We start from the raw sequence: 19,133 nt of genomic DNA on the forward strand, positions 1-19,133 counted from the left end.
CCATATGTATGTAGGTATTATAACCGTGAAAATATTGTAATTAACTCTTTACAAGTTGAAAAATATTCGCTTATAATGCCAGGACCGTTTGTTACCCCGCCGGGCAACGGCATTTTGTTCATAGCAATTCGGCCGTTTATATGACTCCGCCAGTACTATTCACTATTCAATCGGTCCAGCACCAACAGGACAACTTAGTAGCGTCATAAGCGTTAGCAGTGACAGCAGTAGCAATTTCGGTTATGTGGCACTGCCGTTAACGGCACACCAACACTCGCCAAAAATTGGTGACCATTTGATGCGTAATTCACCAATTCCTCAATATTCCTCGCCAAAAATGAAATTAAGGTTTGATTTTTGGTTAACATTTCGTTACTTTTCAAGTCGAACGTGTGTGCTTCTCTAACAAGAATGTTATGAACGTAGAACAAGTTTCATACGCCAGATGTCTTGCAAAAAGGGAAAGAAAAATACCATTGAAAAAGTGTTATTACATAAAAATATAGTAGCAGCGGAACTAAATTCCGTATTATATGGTGCCGAGTAGTATACTCCTTCTTAATAAATCAAGAACGTCAACATTAACGATTTTTTTCGACTTTGACTCATTTTCTAAACTGACTAAATCTGTGTGTTTAATGTCTTTGCGTCCAGCTTACAAATCGTAATTTTCAAGATATATTGACAAAATTTTATGCAAAAACAACAAAATGAATAAGAATACCATTATGTTGACAAAATTTGCAGCCCTTAATATTTCTTTGCAAAAACCAGTGAAAATTAATTTTTGATATAGTAAATGAATATGGAAAATTTGACTACGTTTAGAGCTATAGACAAGTTAAAGCGCAATAGAATTACGGCTATTTTATTTTATTGCAGTATTGCCTACAAAGTTTCTAAGCGTCTTTTTGCCAAAAATATTTCAGTTATTCAATCCGCATCCTTCTAAAAACAGGAGATTGCTGTTGTGCTGCTGAAAAGAAGTGAATTTGTTGCATTTGCGACAATTCATGTAATGCTAGTCAGCAACAGTAAAATGAGCAATTTTTCATCTGAAATAAAGTTGAAGGGTGTAACATGGCATGTACGGCCTAGCTCATGGCGGTAGAGCGGTTGCCCTTTGTCCGCCGTACCGCATGACAACAGTAGAGGAGAAAAAAAACACAAAATATGAACCATGAAATAAACTAAGATACCCACACGTTTTCCTTTAAACTACTCGTCACTAGTACGTCGGTCTGTGGTTTGTCCTGACTGACGTTCGTTGGCCCCGTCTTAGTCCGTTTGTCCAATCCGCAGTCTCTCTACTCTTCCCTCACGTACGCTCCCTGCCCATGCTCCGCCTTTGCAGTGGAGTCCCTTATCTACACAGGCATGATGTAATTACCGTAAACATATCTTCCTGTAATAAACTGCAAGTACGCCTATTACATATCCACCTCTCTCTACCCGGTGTTGGCATTCGCATCTCCATTGGTGTCAGTACCAAACGTGCCGCCCTTGTCTCCTTCGTTCGGTTTCAAAGTTGTTCTTACTGCTCTCTTACTTCGCTATGATTGTGTTGACAGGCGCTCTGCTGCTAACAGTTACTGCTGTAGCGGTTGCTTTGGATTGATTGTTATTTTTTTCCTCTTCAAGTCTTCGCCGAGAGTTTAGATGCCAATTATTAATTTACTTAACTAGGTTAATGGGTATATCGTTTTAAAACCGGTTTTAGAAACGTGGTAATAAATATTCGATAAATATTAAAATTTCACTTTAAAAAACTAACTTCTAACGTTGGGTTTCTTAGTAATTTTGGCAGATACGAGTTGAGAACCTGAGCTTCATTTTTACCCTGGTTTCCTTCGTTTTTTTCTTTTAGCAATTGGCCTCCATCACTCTATAGAAATCCTTGCAATATGCGCCAAAAACGATCCTTTTCTAATAACTTAATATCGTGTATTATTAGTATTATTACCATAGAAAGCAACGGAGTTCATTACAAAGTGTTTTTTATTTCGCGTTATCGCTTTTTTGCGTGTTGACTGTTTCCCTTTACATGATTAATGTGCGTTACCACATCCTTTGATTCACTCTTACTATAAGAAAATCATCTTGTTCGCAGTTCCTTCTCTCAATAGCTTTTTCGACTTTATTTGCAGGTTAATATAATACACTTTATTATTTATGTGTACATGATTTTTATTAAACATATAAACATAACTAATTAATCGCATGTACAAGTATTTATCTTCTGTTAATACTCTCCACAATATTACATATGTTCACGTATACTATTTCGTGATTGCTTGCCCTCCATTTGACTTTTCTACATAGCCAAAGCTCTTTAATTACTTTCCCTTCTCTTATTATGTAGATAGCTTTTGCTTTTTTCTTTCTCTTTTTCTATATCATACAAACGAATTCTTATGTTCATATCAGAATTTACGTAAAATTATTAGTAACTTTGTATATATATGTCTTTATCGTTCGCCCAAAATAACAATTGGTTTCACAATCATTTAATTCAATAAAAGAAATCATTAATAGGCTATATATTTAATAATCTCTAATTTATGCCGTATGTCGTTTTTTTTAAAGGAAAATTTTTGGGTATTGATACATAAACAAACAAAAGCGAATCATTTCGAATCAACTTAAGCACTTCTCTTTTGTTGTTGTTTTGTGTTGTTCTTTGTTTTTTTTTTTTTAAGGAAAACCTGGTTGAAACCACATGTTTATACATTTGCACCCACATATATTGATATACGGACAGTTCTTTTCTATTGCTATATATCATAAGAACGATTCACCATTTATTTGACGCTGAATATAATGACTTGACTCCTTTACTTTGCAATGTAAACCAAAAATGAAAATGACAGTTTTAATGATTTCGGCAGATTAACATACCTTCCCACAGTCTCTTATTTTCTTTTTGTTTGCAGGATTCCAATATATATTATTGCAGTAGGACAGTTTCTTTGTTTTTTCTCATACGCGTTTGACTTTGTACTTTCCCAAACAAAACATATGCAGATATTTATTTCCATACATTTTTTCTTGAACGCTTATTTCATTGCGACCGCTCGCTTCGGTAGATAATGCTCGACTCCTCTCAAACGATCAAAACGAAAAACCCGCCACCGAATTTCTTCGCATGATGTCTCTCCCTCTCTTCTCTTTTGCATACCTAACGGCTGGCCGTTATTATGCAGAGAAACAGTAAAATCATGCGATATCATATAACGGCATGCCGTTATTATGACACTCGTGGCAAAAGCAGATTGACAGACACCCTCCCTGAATCTTGTTCGCGGACGTTACAAGAGATAAGATTACTGAAGTTACATTGTATAAAATATTGATTTACTTGCTACAAAAATTGTTATTATTCAGTATCTCTGAAGCCAGCGGTTATTAGTTTTCTCTAGCTAAGTAAGTAGCGTCTAATAACTTATATATCCTTTATACCAACATATATATGAAAAGGATTTTTTCTAAAGCGGATGAGATATATTGGCAAATGCAGATAATAATGTCCAAAAAGCTTCAGAGAAATTAATTAATTTACTTTTGGTTTGCGGGCAAAAACAATTATGCTAATAGTAAACAACCGAAATAAAAAAGAGAAGGAAAAACAAACTCTATGGAAGATTTAAAAAACTCATGAACACTGGACCAACGCAAGAGAAAAGAGAAAAGAAATATTTGCGTTACTAACAAAATGCTTACATAGAATCGAGAACAATGAATATCTTTACTAGTATTCACTGAATTCAATTTCATTTATTGCAAAAAAAAAAGAGTGTCATCACGCCCTAAACCACTTCTAGATTTATGGGAGACTACCTTTTCATTGCACCGACTGACCCACAATCATTTTCTAAATCGAATTAAGGCTTGCCCCTATGTCTATAGTCTACGCATGCAATTTTACATTCAATCTAAAGGTTGCAAGTCTCCAGATATTTTGGACGAAATTTGATGCACTCACGTATCGCGCAATAAACTGTTTCAAACCGTTCATGCGAAGAACAGGTTTTATGTTGCAAAAGAATTTGATTTTTAATATATCAAAGACAAAAATTGATAAAGGTAACAATCCGACGTAAAAATTGACTCTGGGATCTATGTTTGTGTACTTTTTGAACTCATGTAACGGTTTTGATGAAAAGTAGACCTCCACAGTTTTCTATTGCAACGAAATACCAACGAAAACATTACGAATGCTACAGATTCCGTTTTACCACTTCGCTTAATTTGAATGTAAACTCCCAACAGATTTTGTCGTTCATTTTTATGGGGAAATAAAAATAACACTAGCAGCGCACGTTTTGGTATATTGCTCATTCGGTATTATTGTAGTTTGCTTGGAAAATTTAAAAAACGCCAGTGTGGAAGTCAGATTTACGAGGGTTTGAACGCATGCAAGCTATGTGTTCAGCTGATCGATATATAGTTGTGGCGCTAACTGGAAACAGAAATTCTTTAACATTACCCTTCCGAATGCAGGCTATAGAGGATAGTTTGCCCAATGGGCTAGTGGAAAAAATAAAAATAGAACTGCTCAATTTTAATAAGTCTAACAGATGTTAAATGAAAGTATCCGCCTGAGTGGCAGAGTGGGCAAGAGTCTCGACTAGCAACTCAATGGTTGTGGGTTAAAATCTCAAGTGCGGTACAGTTTTTAATAACGCCGGGAGCCTTAGATGCTGGTGCTTTAAGCTTTACTTTTAGAAATTATTCTCCGGTTAAATTTATAATAATAATAATAATAAATGAAAGTAAAACTAAAGTGAGGCAGGTTTGTAACCTATATTTTTTAATCTTCATTAATATTAAACGATAATGCAATTCACTTGTAATTATTTAATGATTAATTACTGGTTAATAATAGTAATAATATGAAATTGAGCCTAACGTTTATACTCTGTATATCCATATGAAAACGAAAACTTACTTCACAAAGCGAAATTTGCCGTTTTGTTAAATTATTTTCATATCTCTCATGTACAATGCTTCCTAATTTAAAAAGATTTTGATTTTTTCCGTTTGAGTTCGTTTGAGAATATTTTATCATTTCTTTCTCTTTTTTAAGTTCTTGATTGCGTACATATTTTAAAAACGCTTCGCGAAAATTAAATATCTAAACGATACGGTACGATACGTTATTAGCTAATAGGTCACTATTCTTGTCAAAATCTTTCATAAAATTCACGATTGTGTTTACAGTTAATTATAGAAGCATATTGGATCCTTTTTTATTTTATATTCATGACGTGTACGTTTTTATTCATTTAATATGAAAAGTAGATTTTGTAAAAATGTGAATTTACAGACATGCAAAAAAATAATGTTTTGCGCATTATTTTGCATTTTGGTGTTACCTTCTCCTACAGTATGCCATAATCACGAGTCACCCAGTTTTAAGTATTCACGAGAAGCCAATAAACTAAATGAAGAAGTTAAAATATTGCATCAATGCAATCATAAACATACTGGTTCCATTGGTAGATATTTTTATTAATTCTTTCTTTAAAAAAAGAAGGTAAAGTGATAAATAATAATTTTAATTCACAGATATGAACTATGTATGGTTATACTCGCTGGTTTCCACATTGTTAATAAGCGCGGCGCCTTTTTTATTATTATTTTTGATACCGTTGGACAACAGCGACTCTATGAAACCACGCCTTAAAATATTTCTCGCCTTTACGTCAGGTGGACTTTTAGGGGATGCATTTTTACATCTAATTCCCCATGCTGTCCACCCCCATCCACATGAACATGTACATGAACATGAACAATGTAATAATGAACATTCACATGAGGAGCCACACGGACATAACCGCGACATAATTATTGGTCTGTGGATCCTTATTGGAATCATAATTTTTTTAGCTGTAGAAAAGTTGGTTCGATTTATTAAAGGCACTGGACATAGCCACAGTCACACAAGCAGTGTACCTAAAAAAGTCAAAGATCAGAAATCGTTAGCAAGCGGTGACCACCAGGCTTCAGACTTTAAAATTTCAGCACCTCAGGATGACACCACGGACGTGGAAATAGCTGGTTATCTTAATTTGGCTGCCGACTTTGCACATAATTTTACCGATGGACTTGCTATAGGGGCTTCATACTTAGCCGGAGAAAGTATTGGTATAATAACAACAATAACGATTTTGCTTCACGAGGTGCCACATGAAATTGGCGACTTCGCCATCCTTATCAAATCTGGTTGTACGCGGAGGCGAGCGCTTATGCTGCAGTTAGTGACTGCACTGGGTGCGTTAACTGGTAATATTTTAGCACTAATTGGTATCGGCGCTAGCACAGAGTCAATTCCGTGGATTTTGCCATTTACAGCCGGCGGATTCATATATATCGCAACCGTTAGCGTCTTGCCGGAACTTCTAGAAGAATCAACTAAATTGGTGCAGTCTATTAAAGAAATAATGGCACTATTAATTGGTGTAACACTTATGTATTTTATAGCAACGTTTGAATAGTATGTACAGTTTTTATATTTAACGAAAAAATCATGAGAATTTCGTACTTTTAATCATCATGTATACTTAATTAATAGAAATTATATTTCTTAATTTGAGGGAAGAGAAAAAAAAATGTCAATAAAAACGAAAGAGATTTAGACATAAGAATGCTTGGTTTTAATCGATAAGAAGAGCGCTTCTGATTCTTCTTCCTTCTGCCAAATTTTCCACCTCTTCCCGTTTGTGTGACAATCATGGTAAGCGGAAAATTGTTTAATCTAATTGTACTTGAATTAATTTCCGTAGTCGTTTAACCTCTGAGATCAATAGCTAATATTCATCACACTTATTCAAAATATTGTCCATCACTAGCCACAACCTTTTCCCATTTTTCAGGCAGTTGATTTATTCCTCGGCGGAAGAATGACTCATCTTTCGATTCAAACCATGATTCAAGCCATTTCTTCATGTCCTCCAAAGAAGAAAAGTGCTGATCTGCCAGATTCTCTTGCATTGTTTGGAATAAATAATCGGAAGGGGCAATATCTGGAGAATATGGCGGATGTGGCAAAATCTCCCATCCAAGCACCTGAAAAGTTTCTTTTAGCAGTTTGGCAACAGGTGATCGAGCACTGTTTCTGGTGCTAAAGCGATTACTGTCGTGGTGGTAAATAACTAGGTCTGACCCATTGGCATACTGAAGACGTTTCGCCTTCAACTCATGGTCCAACTGTATCACTTGTTGTTTATATCGTTCGCTATTGTTTATTTCGGTGGGATCCAAAAGGTCGTAGAACACTACCCCTAATTGATCCCACCATATACACAACATTACTTTGGAGATATTAATGTTCGGCTTTGACGTTGAAGGTGATGATAAACAATGGCTCAGCTTTTTGCGCTTTGGATTATCACAACGTAGCCACTTTTCAGTGCCTGTAACAATGCGATGCAAAAAACTCTTTTTTCGATGCCTCTGAAGCAGCATTTCACATACCTATACAGCAATTTCTTAAGTCAAAACACGTAAGTATACCAAATTTCATCAAAATATCATCATACCGTAAAGCGCCGTTCAATATATCTTGGTTTCAATTCATATGGCAACCAAATTCTTCCCTGTTTTTGAATTATGCCCATTAACTTTAAACGTTTGGAAACTGTCGATTCGTCAACATTCAATGTTTCTGCTATGGATTTAAGCGTTTGACATGGATCTTCATCCAATACTTCTTTCAATTCCTCATCTTCAAATTTTTTTGGTTGGCCCGGACGCTCTTTGTCTTTGATCTCAAAATTACCGCTTTTAAACCTCCTAAACCATTCCCTACATGTTGGCTCTGAGGGCGCATGTTCTCCGTAGGCTTCCTTTAGCAATCGACGAGTTTCAGCAATAGTTTTATTTAAGATGTGATAATGGAGTAATACTTCTCGTAAATGTTGTTTCGATGGCTCGAAATCGCACATTTTGAATTTTGCAAAAAATTTGTTGATGTAAGTTAGCAAATGCTGAATGTCAAAGTTGTCTGGAAAAAAGTTGTCTGTTGTTTGGAACAAATGAAATTGAAATCAAATGGGATATAACGGATATTAATTCAATTACTCACTATCATAGGACAAATATAGAAAAATATGAAGTTTATCGAGTTTCTGTGGTAGACAAATACATGCAATTGGGTTCATGCAAAAGATACATCATATATGATTGATCTGCGTACTAAAATTGCCTAATCACATCACTTCTAATTTTTTAGCTGAAAAACTTTTACGCAGAGAAACTTGGTTCTTTTTTCTTTTAAAGACACTACTGCTGAGTTCTGCAGTTAAGAAAATTGTGATGCATGTCTTTGATTAATTATTTTTCTATTGCGTTATATTGATTAAACGATTGTGCATTATTATTTGCGAAATTTATGTGTATAAATATTTTTGATATTTATGTTCATTTTGAACGATCGCGCTATCACATCATTGTTTCGCCATCTGTTTCTATAAATTTTTCTCAATTCTCTTCGTTGGAACAAGTGAAAGAAAACGCTGTAGTCAACCACGTAACTTTGTCTTAAAAACTTCACAATCCGAGTCGTACTTTGGGAAATTCGCTTTAATATCTCTTCTATTTTATAAATAACATCACTGTTCAGAATAGAATTATTAACATGAAGGAACTATTGAATAAGGCGCGAAATAAATTGCATTAAAAATGAATAATTTTGGACGAAACGAATTAACATCAACAACTCATCAGGCTAGGAAGCTGCCAAACAAACACAATTCTTGTGAAGAAGTTTTCAGGAATATTGAAAGAAAAGAAGGTGCCGCCCAAGAAGAGTCTCCTTTCAAACTGAAAAAATATAAAACTCCAAAAGAAAATGCTTGTCACACTCCTTCCTCGCTCTTTCGCAACGCTGTCCCAAATCATCGTCCAATTAATGTAACGCCAGCAAAGGATTTTTTTCATAAATCCACGCCAGGAAAATCTCGTACATGTTTGGCAAAAGGCACTGAAGATCGTCTCGTAGTTGCAGTGCGTATACGGCCTTTAAATTTGTCAGAAAGAACTTCAAGCGTTGTTAAAGTCAATGGGAACCAACTAGTCGTACCAGTTGTGACGCCAGGTGCATCTACAGGCACTTATCACACTTTTACCTATGACCACGTCTTTGAATCGAATAATATAGATTACATTGATACGCAAAAACAAGTGTTTGAAACAATAGCATGCCCACTTCTAGATAAAGCATTTGAAGGATACAATGCGTGTCTTTTCGCATACGGCCAAACTGGTTCTGGTAAATCGTACAGTATGATGGGTTCCGATCCTTTCAGCCGTGATAATTTCAATCAAAATGCTCTCAGCTGTGAAGCTGGAATTATTCCAAGATTCTGTTACCAACTCTTTCATTATCTGGAAGCACATCGTGAAGAATTTCAAGTCGAAATTGAAGTAAGCTATTTTGAAATATATAATGAAAGAATTCATGATTTGCTTTGTGTCAAGCATAGTAGTCAAAAAAACATAGAACCTGCAGGTATTTCTGTAAAAAACTCTCAAAAATGTCTTAAAGTACGTGAACATCCAATTTGGGGGCCATACGTAGCTGAGTTGAGCGTACATTCTGTTGACACGTGTGAAGCTTTACAACATTGGCTTATCCTTGGCCACTCGCAGCGAGCAACAGCGGCAACGGCCCTAAATGAGAAAAGTTCAAGATCGCATTCGATTTTGAATATAATGCTGAATGTAACAAATAGGGAATCGCTCGCGTCAAGCAAAGTAAATCAAGGACGTCGGAGTAAAATCAGCCTTGTTGATCTGGCCGGCAGCGAGCGTTGCAGTGGAACAAATGATCTACACAAACGAGAAGGTGTTCACATTAATAAAAGTCTTCTAGCATTGGGAAAAGTGATAGCCGCTTTGGCAGATAAAAGGAGCAGGACGTTTGTGCCTTACCGTGAGAGCGTTCTGACATATCTGTTGCGGGTAATTTTTTACTTTTTTTTTCTTTTATACACTTTCTTACACTTTCTTTATATTCTTAAATTTATTGACACTATAGTGATTTTTAATTCAATATAAAATTTTATTTGGTACTTCAATTAAATATTAAAAGAATAGAAAAAAAACGCTATTCAAAAAATACTCAAAAAGTGGTTCTGCGCTCTACTATTGCGCTTACTCGGTGGCGAGGCATAGATTTAACTCCCTCAATCACCATTATTACTGCAGATACCTTCAGTTCATTAAATCCTCTCTGTTTGCTAATCCTAAATATTTTCTCAATTTGTTAACTTTAAAAGAAAAATTTCCACATATCCCTCTCGTGTTTCTTTTAATGGCTCTGATTCCTCGGATGATTTTGAAATCTCAAATCTGTTTGCTGAGTATTTCCGACGAAACTTTTCGATTGCTAATTTCGATTTATCAGCAAACTACCCATATCCTATAACTAACTCCGTCTCAATTCCTAACTTGGTAATTTCGGAATATGACGTTTTTAGGGTTGAGTTCTCTAAAATATTGTTGTGCGCCAGGACCTGATGGAATTTCAGCATGTGTACTTAAATCTTGCGGTGTCGAGTTATGTGGTGTGATCTCAAGGATTTTTAACCAGTCCTTGAATTTAGGTGTTTTCCCTTCGTGTTGGAAGAGTAGTTTCCTTATTCCTATCCGAAAGAGTAGAAGTAGACAATTTGTTGGGAATTACAGAGGCATAGCCAAGTTGAGTGTTTTGCCCAAGTTGTTCGAGCGAATTGTGACTCAGCATTTGGCCTTTGCCATTAATTCGTACGTTTCTCCACACCAGCATGGCTTTCGGAAAGGGCGATCTACATTCACCAACTTGTTAGAGTTTACTTGTCATGTTTTCAAGGCTTTTTCTAGTGACTCTCGCACAGATGTTATATAAACTGATTTAAGCAAAGCGTTTGATATGATTAACCATAACTTACTTATCTTTAAACTCCAATCCTCTGGCTTCCCTTCTATTTAATGAAACGGATAAGCTCTTATCTGCACAATAGATCCTTCAGGGTTTTGTTTAACTTCATCACCTCGCATGAATTCCCCGTTATGTCTGGCGTACCTCAAGGATGTCACTTAGGCCCCATTTTATTTAGTTTATACATTAACGATCTTCCATCGGTGGTTAAATCCAGCCAGATCTTAATGTGTGCTGATGATGTGAAACTGTTTTCTTCCTTCTCTGTTGAATCGCAATCACATCAGCTTCAAGGTGACTTGGATAATTTTGTTGCATGGCGCTCTTTGAATCTTCTCAAACTAAATCTGAGTAAATGTAAGAAGCTTTCTTTCTCAAGAAGAAAGTCATTCATTACTCAGTATTTCATAGGTTCGCATAAGTTGGAGGACGTCGATTCGATCACAGATTTAGGCGTTCTATTTGACCATAGGTTACGTTTTAATTTGTATATTGAGCTCTCGATAAGCAAAGCTAGGTCCGCGCTTGGTTTTACAAAAAGGGGGTCCAAAGAGCTTGGTGATCCCTACATTACGGAAAGGCTGTATATGTATTTGGTTAGACCCATACTCCAGCATGCCTCTGTTGCGTGGTCTCCTTCATATAGGTGCTATGTAGATTCAATTGAATCTGTTCAAAAGCAATTCTTGCTGTTTGCCCTTAGAAAGTTGGGTTGGGATCCGATTGCTTCTCTTCCTCCCTATGAAGATAGGTTGCTTCTGTTGTCCTTACCGTCTATTGAGAAACGTAAATTTGTTCTTGGCGTTTCCTTTGTAATCAAAGTAATAAATGGTGCGATCGACTCGCCTTCATTACTTGGTGAAATAAGCTTTAATGTCCCTAACCGCTTCTCTAGGCACTTTATCTTGATTAAGCTTAGTCAGTGTAAATATAATTATAAGCTGTTGAATCCGCTCAGAGTTGTTTGAAAGAACCTAAATGACGTCTATCACTTATTCTCATTATCGGACTCTTTAAAGTCCATTAAAGCAACATTGCTTAATACCCGCGATTTACCTACGTCGTACCAGCTTTTAACCTTAAAAAGTCATTACGATTCGAAAATGAATTGTTGTTAACTATTTTCGTATTATCGGTTGCCAGGCTTATGCATGTTTGCGACGGCTTAGGGGTTCATTTGCAATCTGGTCCTGTACCAGTTGTAAGTGTGGCTCTATGCTGGTTGTGTACTGGTTTGTGTACTGTGTGCTGGTTTCTTTTTCTCTTTTTTTTTTTCTCTTTGTTTGTTTTATTGTACTTATAATAAGTTTTATTATTAATTAATATAAGTTTTGCTTTAAGTGCCAATTGAACTCAACTATTACTTGTTTAGTTGAGTTTCATGTATAAGTAGAATTAAAATAAATAAATATTGATACTTCCCTTTTTTCTTTATAATATATATCATTCTTCTTTAGCAATTTTTCACTTTGTCAAACTTCGTTTATTAAAATTTCGATAAATTTGCGTCCCGTTTTGTTAGTGTGAGAAATTTGCGTTCAATTCTGAGAGTGTGATAAGAAATTGCATCAAGTTTTTCTGAGAGCCGAGAAAATGTTTCAATCACAAGTAAAATTAATTGAAACATTTATTAACACTTAACATAGGTTGGTTTGAATGATTTGATGAGGGTAATTATCCTGAAAAAATATGTAACATATAATAGAAGATTTTAAACATTCCAGCTTTCTGCAAATTATGTTTTAAATTGTTATTTATTTGTAGTCAATAAAACATTAGTTTATTCAATTTTTGCCTATCTTCTGGTTTTTAAGGAAAATCTTGGAGGAAATTCGAAAACAGTTATGTTAGCAACAATATCGCCAGCAAATAGGCATATAGAGGAAACCTTAGCTACACTGCGATATGCTTATCAAGCACGTAGTATTTTAAACCGTGTAAAAATCAATGAATCGGAAAATGATAAAATTATAAGAGAATTAAGAGCTGAAATTGATCGATTAAAGTTATTGCAGAATGAATGTCAACGACTAGAAATATCCGAAACACCTAAAAAAGTTAATAATAGTGCAGGTGCAAGTGGCGAAAACGAAATTGAAAACTTGAAAGAGCAACTTATTGAACGAGAAAAAGAACTTTGCCGTTTTCAGAAATCCTGGATGGAACGTTTATCAGAAGCTGAGAATTTAAGAAAAAGAGAGATGCAATTACTTAAACGTAAGGGACTTGCCTTGGAGTTGACAAAGAATTCAAACCAGGCTTATCTTGTTAATTTATCGGAAGACCCCATGCTTAGTGGGACTCTCTTTTATATACTGCCTTTAGGATCTGTAACAATTGGAAGGACGCGCTTATCCTTAGAGGAATCGCAACCTGATATCACTCTTGATGGACAACTGATCGCTCATAATCACTGGTATATATATATATATATATATATATGTATATAAACATTATGATCGTTCTAACCTAAGCACACTTGCAGCGCAATTGAAAATGATGGCGGTCGTCTGTACGTTATTCCAGGAAGTGATCATTTTGAAACCTACCTCAATGGGGAACTAGTAACATGTAAATCAGAAATGTTTCATGCCGATCGTTTGATACTTGGCGGTTCCCATTATTTTCGTGTCTCTAATCCATTTTGCTCTAGTAAAGGATTAAAACAGGTAAACTATAAGAGATGTGTTATTACTCAAATTTTATAGTAAAAGGATTTTTTCAGGTGATCGATTATCATTTAGCATATAAAGAGATTTTAGAAAAGCAAGAAGAGAAGCTTAGACTTCAACTACAGGAAGAAAAACAAATGGCCATCCAAAACATGGAAAAAGAGCGAAGTGAAAATGAACGAAACTACATAGAACTCGTTCAGAAATTAGAATTAGAAAAGATTATGTTAAAATGCAATGAAGAAATTTTAGAATCCGAACGTGGAACCAATATGACTCAGACCATTCGGAATGATAGTATGCTGAATAATGTGATGACCTCCAATTCAAATAATCAACAATTTTTAGATGAAATTAATGATATTATGCAAAAGCCGAGCAGAGAAAGCTTACACAAAGTGCAGTTGTTGGTATGTATAAATGCTGCTTGGTCAGTTTCACACACAACTGTTATTATTATTATAATCAGATATTTATTTCTTACTACTGTTTGTGTGAAAATCCCATGTAATGTGAGCATGCGCTTGCATGTTTTGAATGCATTAATGCATTATCTAACAAATACTGTCTTGTAGATTACGAAGGCCTGAGAGTATAAAAGTTTTTTTTGACACTGATTGATGACCCTCAAGTAGTTTTGCAAACTTCCAAACAAGTAATGTCCTGGCAGTGGCATTTAAAATTTAGTATTTGGTTGCACTCTTTCCCATGATCAAAGATAAGATTTATACGGTTGACGCTGTCATGAACGTATCCAATCGATAAGAGGGGGCCATTAGCTTTAAGGGGTTAAGTATAAAGACTCTCAGCGTTGACAATACAAATTCGAGCATATATTCGTTCGTAGCGATATTTCGTGATACATCGTCTTTCTGATTGGACGCAAGGCACGATTTTGACTGCCAATGTGAACCTTTCCATCGCTATAATTTTTCTTCGCTATCGATGTGGCTAGCATCTTCTGTAGTTTTGTAGTCAATCTCGGATATAGAATTATGTAGAGCGACAATGGTCACCTCATATGTTATCCTAAAGGCAACTTTATGTAAATGTAAGTCATTTCTAAATCTCTGATAACTTCGAAACTATTTATGGGACAACTTCTGTTTGTTTGTTTTCCGTGGCGTTAGTACTAATTAAAGTAAATTGGGAATTTTTTAATTTTAAGCAAACTTCATCCACTCTCACGTCGTAATATCCTCCATCAGCTTCATATGTATTGGACGCTAACCAAATCTGAAAACAGAAGGTCCTTATTTTTTAAATGACCCATTATGAGCGCATTGTAACAAGAGCAGTATTGCAAACTTTGATTAAATTATTTGCTTTCGAAAATCAATCCAAGTTCAAAGCAATAATGGAGACAAGGTTATAAAAAAGTCTTTAAGCTGAATACATATTTTTATCCGTTTGGTCAATAAACTAAACAATAATGAAGTATAGTTGCATTTATGATTTACACTAAAAGTGATAAGTAAATTGGAAGAGGTACGAATACATCTTCATATACAGTAAAAACATTTCTCACAAATATAATGTTAGTAAAACTTTATATGCATCATACGCTTTTTATCTGAAAAGGTATTTAAACAATCTATAAATTCTATCCCTTTCCGCTTCTTTCTAATATATGTTCGAAAATCTTAGAAGGATGTTCCAGGATGAAACGTTTGCAATAAAAAACGAAGTTTTCTCGAAACCGCGTATTTTGATAGTTAATATAAGACATTCTACAAAAAAAGCCATTAGAACTTTGTAGTTAACTTAGAACGTTAAATATAGAAATATGTAATATACCAGTCAGTGCTTATTGGAACTAGAAAAGACTTTTTTTCTTTTCGGAAAAATTAACTTCATTTCTTAACGTAGTTCCCTTCAAGGCTGGTGCATAACCGGTCCTTCTCTAACATTTTAATAAAAAAGTGAGCTAAATCCATATTGCAGCAATAAATGAAAAACGGTATTAATTGCTAATGAAATAAACTTAAAATGAATATACTTCAGTATACTATGTATTTATTTTATTTCATTCCCATTGTTTTGTTATAAATTCTTTTTCAAATTTTCAACAGGTAAAGGAAGCTAATCAATATTCTCATATACATAACCTTAAGTACGAGTTTAAACATTCTCAAGTAGCGGACGAGTTTGGGATGTTATTCCAGACAAAAATTTTAATTATAGACAAACCGAATCAGCTGGTAGCTGAGTGGCCATTAGCGCGTTTACAAGTATGGCTTGATATTATGCGAGATTTAGAACATTTTGATTCTGATAATTGTTTTAATTCGGTTGACATCGAATGGAAGCTAGTGGAAGCAGACCTAGACGAAAGTCTTAATAATTCATACAATTCAAGTGGAATTGCTATAGATCTTAAGGCTTATAAAGGCAACTCCCTGAGAGATTCGCCGGTAAGACCGCAGAATTGTGGAATCGTCAATGCGGGCGGGACTGTAAAAGTTTCTGAAGCAAATGTTAAAGAAAATGGATATGGGAAAAGTTCAGATTTTTCTATTTTATCTGCAGTTTACCTACAAGAAATGAAGCAGGCTGCGATTAAACTGCGGAAATTATGCCAACAACATATGCACGATAGTTCTCTGTTGGAGATGCTCTCATCATTAGACAGCTTAGAAAATGCGTTAAAAATATTGCAAATTTCTACACGTAAATCATCGCCACCAACAAATCCCTTTTGACGGAGACTGGACGGCAGTAGAATTTAATGCATTGTTTCCATTGACTTTCATAAAATCTATAATAGCTGACGTAAGCATTTATTTATTGTAATTATAATAGATAATCGAAGTGGATTTACGCTCAAATAGTAAATATACAAACGTGTAAAAAATCCTTATCTTATTATCTTTATTTCAACAAACATTGCCACAATACTCAAGCTATTTAATGATTAGTCATTCATAGCTGAGATTACAAACACTCTTTCACAAAAATGAAGATATCGCCTACAAATTTGCAAAAGAATTTAAAAGTGACCCAGACGCGTATGTAACAAAAATTGTTGTTGGTGCTCATAAAATGCACACATACATCATTTAAATTTCCACTTTTATCCTGAAAATAAAAAATGTCACCCACGCCCACGCAATATTATAGAGTATAAAAAAATTTTTGTTGTTTTCCTTTTTTCAGTGTTTTTGAGGATGGGTGTAAAAGATTTGGTCACGACCGAATATAATTTTCAAGTTAGTGGCCCGCCACTTGTATATGATCATCAGATGTGCATCGATGCTGACAAACGCATGATCTATGTTTTTGACGGGGAAGTACTGACGCCACGCAGTGTTAGTGCTAGCACTTCTAGCGAGACAGAGTATTCTGGATTGTTTTCATATCATGTCGCTACAAACACCATCCTGTCACCATCCGTCGGCGTCGCTGCCGGATGTTATGTCAGTTAAATCTCGAATAACTCATTGCATTGTTTTTCATAATGTAAGGAGGAGTCAAAGCATTTATAATGATATATTTTTTAATTTTTATAATTTAAGAAAAAACGTAAACTCTACATATATGGAGGGCAGCGTGTGAAAACGGATATTCATGAATTTATCTGTTATGATGTCGATACCCAGATTTTAGAAATTTTAAATAAAAACGACAATAATTATAAACATAGCCATCCATTAAAGTACGATGTTTAGCCGATACTATAGCGGTTGGGACTTGAACTCCGCCTGTTTGCTTCTTCATTTTTCCACTAGGTAAGGCTGGAAAATCTATAGTGAAGGGTTTCTTGCCGCTGTGATATTGGGACGATTAGATACATGAATAACCTTGCTGCTACCATTGTTGTTGGTTGACGGTACATTTGTGGGAGTAGTAGTTCGTGTTATAGCTCCAGTGGCAGGCGTGGGTTGCTTTCTTAACATTGAAGATATGGGAAAAGTGTTTTCCTGCGTGCGAGCTGCATTGCTGGCATTGCCACATAAAGCAGGAAAGTTTTCTTTTGTTCGCGGCAAACCAGACATGCGACTACGATTAAACATTGAAGGCGGCGGTGGGCGCGTTAAAGACATGTTAGCAGCACTACTCGCCCCAGCTAATCAGGGAAATTCTTCTTCATTACAAGGATCAATACGCGGAACCATTCATAAAAGTATCTAAAAGTATCGCTGCCGTTGTTGGTTGTTATTGTGATGTATTAGGGTTGTTTCAGATTCATGACTAACTGCGCCATCGTTTCTAATAATTTAAAGATTTATAATTGAATTAAATACGTTATGAAGTAGAACCCATTGTTTATATATACCCTCTTGATTTCATTTTTGCACCATTTGTTCCATTTGACCTGATCGTTGTAAGTGTCTAATATAACTCTATAACAGAAAAATTATCTTTACTACCGAAAACTGGCCCTGGTTGCATACGTTCCTTGGCGTACCATATGGCAAAACCGTCACCAAATAATTCTGTACCTTTGCCGTGAACTTTAAAAGTCACATGAATTTTCCAATTCACAGCTTGCATAACTGAAGTTATTAAAGAAAAATTTTCCTTGAAAAATCATATCGCATAACTTGAAATTTTATTTCACCGGAAAATTCCAAATAGCTCCACTTTTTGATCTGATCTGGTGTCAGACTAAAAAAGGCACTGATTCTGGAATGGACACACTACTTTTTAATAATGAGTTTCATAAAAAATTACTGTATTCAGAAATTTACCCGTAACTTTCACAGCATCTACAAAATTTTGGCATTCAGCGAAATTCCTTGTTTGACATTGTATGATGATGAGATATCCAATTTTTTTTACTCAAGGCATGGATAAGAACTAACAGCCAACCGTGCTTATGTTCCAATGAATGTTGTGGTAAAGCCTCCAAGCATTCTTTAACACTAAACGTACCGACATTTCAAAAAAAAGTATGTATCTTAGGAAAGTAGATAGTAAACAAAATATTTTTCTGATGCTACAATAAAAACTCGATCCCCGCGTTTCGATGTATATGTATTTTACGAAAATTCAATAAGCTACATGATTACACAATAACGTTGAATGCGAGAAATTTTAAACAAAATTTTAAAAACGGTTATTTGACTGCGCATGGTACGTTTAGTGTTAACATTAGCGTCAAATTCTCGATCATCGAGTCGGTAAGTCAATAATAGTCAAAACTTGAACTACTTGTATACGCATTATTTCCGCGACATCTTTCAAGGAATTATTCAAAGGTTCTAGAAGATAAAGCAACGAAGAGGCCCACAATTCAGGAGCAGCGTTTAGTAAATCATGTAAGCACAAAAGATTTGATTCGCCTGCAAAAAGGCAAAAGGATTTCCCACTAAACTCTATGAATAAAATAGAAAAAAAGAAGAGGTAGCACATCTTTTGGCTTTCACACTGCGTTTAACAAATTGTACGTATTGATATAAATCATTATTATATGATTCTTCGTAGTTACTGATAATGTAGCTTTTGAGCTTTTTAAGATATTTTACATCACCGGGAGCACAGACGGCACCGGCAGAATACCACAACCATAAGCGTAAATAATCTAGTATCTGGCAAAG

The 19,133-nt window shown here is 35.1% G+C and overlaps 4 protein-coding genes across 7 annotated transcripts; 3 read left to right on the forward strand and 1 right to left on the reverse strand.

Moving 5' to 3' along the window:
- The first annotated feature begins 5,291 nt into the window (after nucleotides 1-5,291).
- Nucleotides 5,292-6,587, forward strand: LOC119640595 (protein catecholamines up). The gene is made up of 2 exons (XM_038038747.1): nucleotides 5,292-5,498; nucleotides 5,569-6,587. Exons 1-2 carry the CDS (start codon nucleotides 5,342-5,344, stop codon nucleotides 6,495-6,497), a joined length of 1,086 nt encoding a protein of 361 aa, XP_037894675.1. The 5' UTR covers nucleotides 5,292-5,341; the 3' UTR covers nucleotides 6,498-6,587.
- A 1,878-nt stretch (nucleotides 6,588-8,465) lies between these two features.
- LOC119640600 (kinesin-like protein KIF14) lies at nucleotides 8,466-16,547 on the forward strand. Of its 2 annotated transcripts, XM_038038753.1 has the most exons (6): nucleotides 8,466-9,963; nucleotides 12,736-13,138; nucleotides 13,247-13,337; nucleotides 13,407-13,590; nucleotides 13,647-14,003; nucleotides 15,666-16,547. In XM_038038753.1, the coding sequence occupies exons 1-6, from the start codon at nucleotides 8,683-8,685 to the stop codon at nucleotides 16,293-16,295; spliced, it is 2,946 nt and encodes a 981-aa protein (XP_037894681.1). In that variant the 5' UTR covers nucleotides 8,466-8,682; the 3' UTR covers nucleotides 16,296-16,547. The 2 variants fall into 2 exon arrangements, with proteins under 2 accessions (XP_037894681.1, XP_037894679.1); XM_038038751.1 differs by having other exon boundaries at nucleotides 8,467-9,963; nucleotides 12,736-13,337; nucleotides 15,666-16,545.
- Nucleotides 16,548-16,916: 369 nt separating this feature from the next.
- Nucleotides 16,917-17,261, forward strand: LOC119640598 (muskelin-like). Its single transcript, XM_038038750.1, has 2 exons — nucleotides 16,917-17,052; nucleotides 17,109-17,261. The coding sequence occupies exons 1-2, from the start codon at nucleotides 16,954-16,956 to the stop codon at nucleotides 17,259-17,261; spliced, it is 252 nt and encodes an 83-aa protein (XP_037894678.1). The 5' UTR covers nucleotides 16,917-16,953.
- Nucleotides 17,131-18,519, reverse strand: LOC119640596 (vesicular integral-membrane protein VIP36-like). 3 transcript variants are annotated; one of them, XR_005247677.1, is made up of 3 exons: nucleotides 18,285-18,519; nucleotides 17,870-18,219; nucleotides 17,131-17,802 (listed from the first exon to the last, which is right to left on the reverse strand). XR_005247677.1 is itself a non-coding variant. In XM_038038749.1 (3 exons), exons 1-3 carry the CDS (start codon nucleotides 18,317-18,319, stop codon nucleotides 17,926-17,928), a joined length of 264 nt encoding a protein of 87 aa, XP_037894677.1. In that variant the 5' UTR covers nucleotides 18,320-18,519; the 3' UTR covers nucleotides 17,133-17,925. The 3 variants fall into 3 exon arrangements, 2 of the variants coding, with proteins under 2 accessions (XP_037894677.1, XP_037894676.1); XM_038038749.1 differs by having other exon boundaries at nucleotides 17,133-18,089; nucleotides 18,155-18,219; XM_038038748.1 differs by having other exon boundaries at nucleotides 17,140-18,219.
- Between the last annotated feature and the right edge of the window lie 614 nt (nucleotides 18,520-19,133).

Source organism: Glossina fuscipes, unplaced genomic scaffold (assembly GCF_014805625.2).
Source record: "Glossina fuscipes isolate IAEA_lab_2018 unplaced genomic scaffold, Yale_Gfus_2 121, whole genome shotgun sequence".
Taxonomy (NCBI): Eukaryota; Metazoa; Arthropoda; class Insecta; order Diptera; family Glossinidae; genus Glossina; species Glossina fuscipes.

Excerpts from the sequence above, each read along its gene's own strand:
- LOC119640596 (XM_038038748.1), bottom strand. The coding sequence starts at position 17,636 with ATGTCTTTAACGCGCCCACCGCCGCCTTCAATGTTTAATCGTAGTCGC.
- LOC119640598 (XM_038038750.1), top strand. The coding sequence starts at position 16,954 with ATGTCGCTACAAACACCATCCTGTCACCATCCGTCGGCGTCGCTGCCG. Across the intron at positions 17,053-17,108 it reads ATTGCATTGTTTTTCATAAT|AAAAAACGTAAACTCTACAT; the intron begins GTAAGGAGGAGT and ends TTATAATTTAAG.
- LOC119640600 (XM_038038751.1), top strand. The coding sequence starts at position 8,683 with ATGAATAATTTTGGACGAAACGAATTAACATCAACAACTCATCAGGCT. Across the intron at positions 9,964-12,735 it reads TTCTGACATATCTGTTGCGG|GAAAATCTTGGAGGAAATTC; the intron begins GTAATTTTTTAC and ends CTGGTTTTTAAG. Across the intron at positions 14,004-15,665 it reads TACACAAAGTGCAGTTGTTG|GTAAAGGAAGCTAATCAATA; the intron begins GTATGTATAAAT and ends AATTTTCAACAG.
- LOC119640595 (XM_038038747.1), top strand. The coding sequence starts at position 5,342 with ATGTTTTGCGCATTATTTTGCATTTTGGTGTTACCTTCTCCTACAGTA. Across the intron at positions 5,499-5,568 it reads TAAACATACTGGTTCCATTG|ATATGAACTATGTATGGTTA; the intron begins GTAGATATTTTT and ends TTTAATTCACAG.